Source organism: Propithecus coquereli, unplaced genomic scaffold, assembly GCF_000956105.1.
Source record: "Propithecus coquereli isolate 6110/MARCELLA unplaced genomic scaffold, Pcoq_1.0 Scaffold322, whole genome shotgun sequence".
Classification (NCBI taxonomy): domain Eukaryota; kingdom Metazoa; phylum Chordata; class Mammalia; order Primates; family Indriidae; genus Propithecus; species Propithecus coquereli.
Genome location: NW_012148864.1, coordinates 932567 through 935266, shown reverse-complemented (window position 1 = coordinate 935266; position 2700 = coordinate 932567). Strand labels below are relative to the sequence as shown.

General features: G+C 42.1%; 1 protein-coding gene across 1 annotated transcript in view; it reads right to left on the bottom strand.

Annotated features, from left to right (window-relative positions):
* HAVCR2 (hepatitis A virus cellular receptor 2) overlaps nucleotides 1–2700 on the bottom strand; it is a 29801-nt gene that overhangs the window by 17858 nt on the left and 9243 nt on the right. Inside the window, exon 6 of the mRNA XM_012650381.1 lies at nucleotides 1404–1464. Coding sequence (XP_012505835.1) covers nucleotides 1404–1464 — 61 coding nt within the window. The remainder of the gene's footprint in view (nucleotides 1–1403; nucleotides 1465–2700) is intronic.

Sequence of the window (2700 nt, the reverse complement as noted above, 5' to 3'; positions counted from 1 at the left end):
AAAGAAAGGAAGAAAGAAAGAAGGAAAGAAAGAGAAAAAACCAGCAAATATGAAAATAAAATAATTTCAAATTGTAATGAATTATAAAGGGAACACAACACACTGAGAGGGTGATCAGGGAAGAACTCTTAGAGATGAACTTTAAGCTCATTCTGAAAGAAGAGAATGAGTCAGCCAAGTAAAGAGCCAGGGGGAGCGTTCCAGGTAGAGAGAGCTCCTAGGAAAAATCTTGGCAAGTGCCTGAAACTAAAACATGGCTAGATTAAGAAAGCGACCCAAGATAAGGTCTGAAAGGTAGGCTGGGGCTAGTTCCTATGGGACTTTTTCAGCCATAATCAGGAGTTTGGATTTTATTCTAAGAACTGTAGGAAATCGTTGAAGGACAGAAACATAATCTGATTTGGGCTGTAATATCACGCTGGCTGTTATGTGGAAAATGGATTAGAAGGAGGAAGAAAGAAATGAGGAGATAAGTAGAGATGATGGTGCCTTGGAGTAAGGTGGTGGCCAAGAGACTTACAGAATAATGAAGGATTTTAAATATATTTTGGAGAAAAGGTGTAGGAATTGAAGTTGGATTGCTTATTAGCAGTGAGGAAAGAGAGGATTCAAGGATAACTTCTGCATTTCTGGTTTAAGCAACCAGATGGATGGTGGAGAAAACCAGAAGGGGGAGGCTGAGTGCTGGGAAGGCAAAACACAGAATCTAGAGCTCCATTTTGCACATGTTAAATGTGTCAGACATCAAAGTGGAGCCATGAACGGGGCAGTTAGATTAGGAGGACCAGCACTTTAAGAGTTGGAGAGAGAAATTAAAGATGACATTTAAGTCCACAAGAATAGATGTTATTGCCTAGAAGGTTTAGAGAGAGGAAAAGAGCCCAGCCCTGTGGAATCTCAACATCTAAAGATCAGGCAGAGGAAGAACTGAAAGGAATAGCCAATCGGGTAGGAGAATGGTGTTTTGGAAGCCAAGAGAAGGAAGCTTTCTACAATGAGTGGAGGTCAACTTGGAAGAACACTAATTAACGATTGACTGCAGTGAGGACAAGGGTATCTATTAGATTTAGCAAAATGGAGGTCATTGGTGAGCTTGACTGCGATCATTTCCATGGCTCTTCAGGATAGAAGCTGGATGATGGTGGGTGGAAGAACACAGAGGGGTGAGAAGTAGGGACAATTCTTTCGAGAAGCATGGCTGTGAAGGAGAGTGGAGAAATGGGAGTAGTGGAAGAGGAATGCATGGACTAGAACATACATGCTAATGAAGATAGTAACATAAGCAGAAAAGAAGAAACAGATGACTCAGAAGAAAGGGATAAAAAGAGGGATGAAAGGGGGGTGGTAAACTCACAGCTAAAGGACACGGTGAGCATTGTAGAGGGGAAGGGCATGCCTCTAACCCTCGCTTGGGTGAGGCAAAGACATAAAACGTAACCAAAATGTTTATACCCTCATAATACCCTGCAATAAAAAAAAAAAAAAAAAGAGGGATGAAGTCTTGGCAAAGCCAAAGAAGATGGAACAGTCGATATTTCATCAGTTAACAGAGGGGCAAAGGAGTTTTGAGTGGCAGTGAGGTGGTCATCTCAGAGAGGGCACTAGAAACATGTAAAATTTAAGGACATTATTGAGGGCCAGTTTGTGTCTATGAGGTTACGACTTAAAAATCTGTCGCCTTGAATGTAAGATTTTCTCCAGCAACTTTCAGGGAAAAGATTGCAAACTGATCAGGACTTCTCATCTGTTCTTCTTCTAAGTAGCCACGTTTTTTGGAGTAATATACCTTATATGTGTGTGTTCAAAGCATCAGATTTCTCCCATGCCCCATTACCCTTTACACAAACTAGAATGGTCCCTAATATACAGGTTTTGGCAGGACTCAAGAAAGTAGCGAGTGTTATCATTGCTTCTTAACCGCCCGAGGCTTCATATTCACGTGATCAACTCAAAAATTCTACTACTATCTCTGGGCAAACCCAGGTAAGTGTGGGTGGGGTGTTTTCTTTCTCTGGATAGTCCATTTAACAATAATGGCAGAAAACATAATGATGGAGAGTACAAAAGCCCAAATTTCAACTCCTATATCTATCAATTAACTGAATTAATTCAGGCAAGTTACTTAACCTTTCAGCATGCTGGTTCTCCGTTGGAATCACGTTACTATTAATACACATCTCATAGAGCAGTTATGTGGATTTAATGCATGTAAAGCACCTGGCAGCTTCAGGCCACACTTAGGGTAACCAATTCACCCTATTTTTCTTCGACATTCCCAGTTTTAGCCGAAATCTTTAGCCATATCTTAGAAACCCCCTTCAGTCCTGGGCCAATCTGGGTAGCTGGTCACCTCACACCTAGTCCCCAGTTGTGAATTAGTAAGAAAGGCTGCTATAATGTGTTATGCTCTGGGGCGTAAGGCCTGGGCCTCTGCCCTTGAAGAAAAGAAAACATATCCAATTATAAAGGTGTGTGAGGCTTTTGGGGTGATGGAAATATTTGAATTTTTACCCTTTTTCCCTAAAAATGAGAGTTGGATTTTGATTGTGGTGATGGCTCCCGCTGTAATTATCCATCAAAATTCATCACATTGGCCGAGCGCGGTGGCTCACGCCGGTAATCCTAGCACTCTGGGAGGTCGAGGCGGGCGGATTGCTTGAGCTCAGGAGTTTGAAACCAGCCTGAGCAAGAGCGAGACCC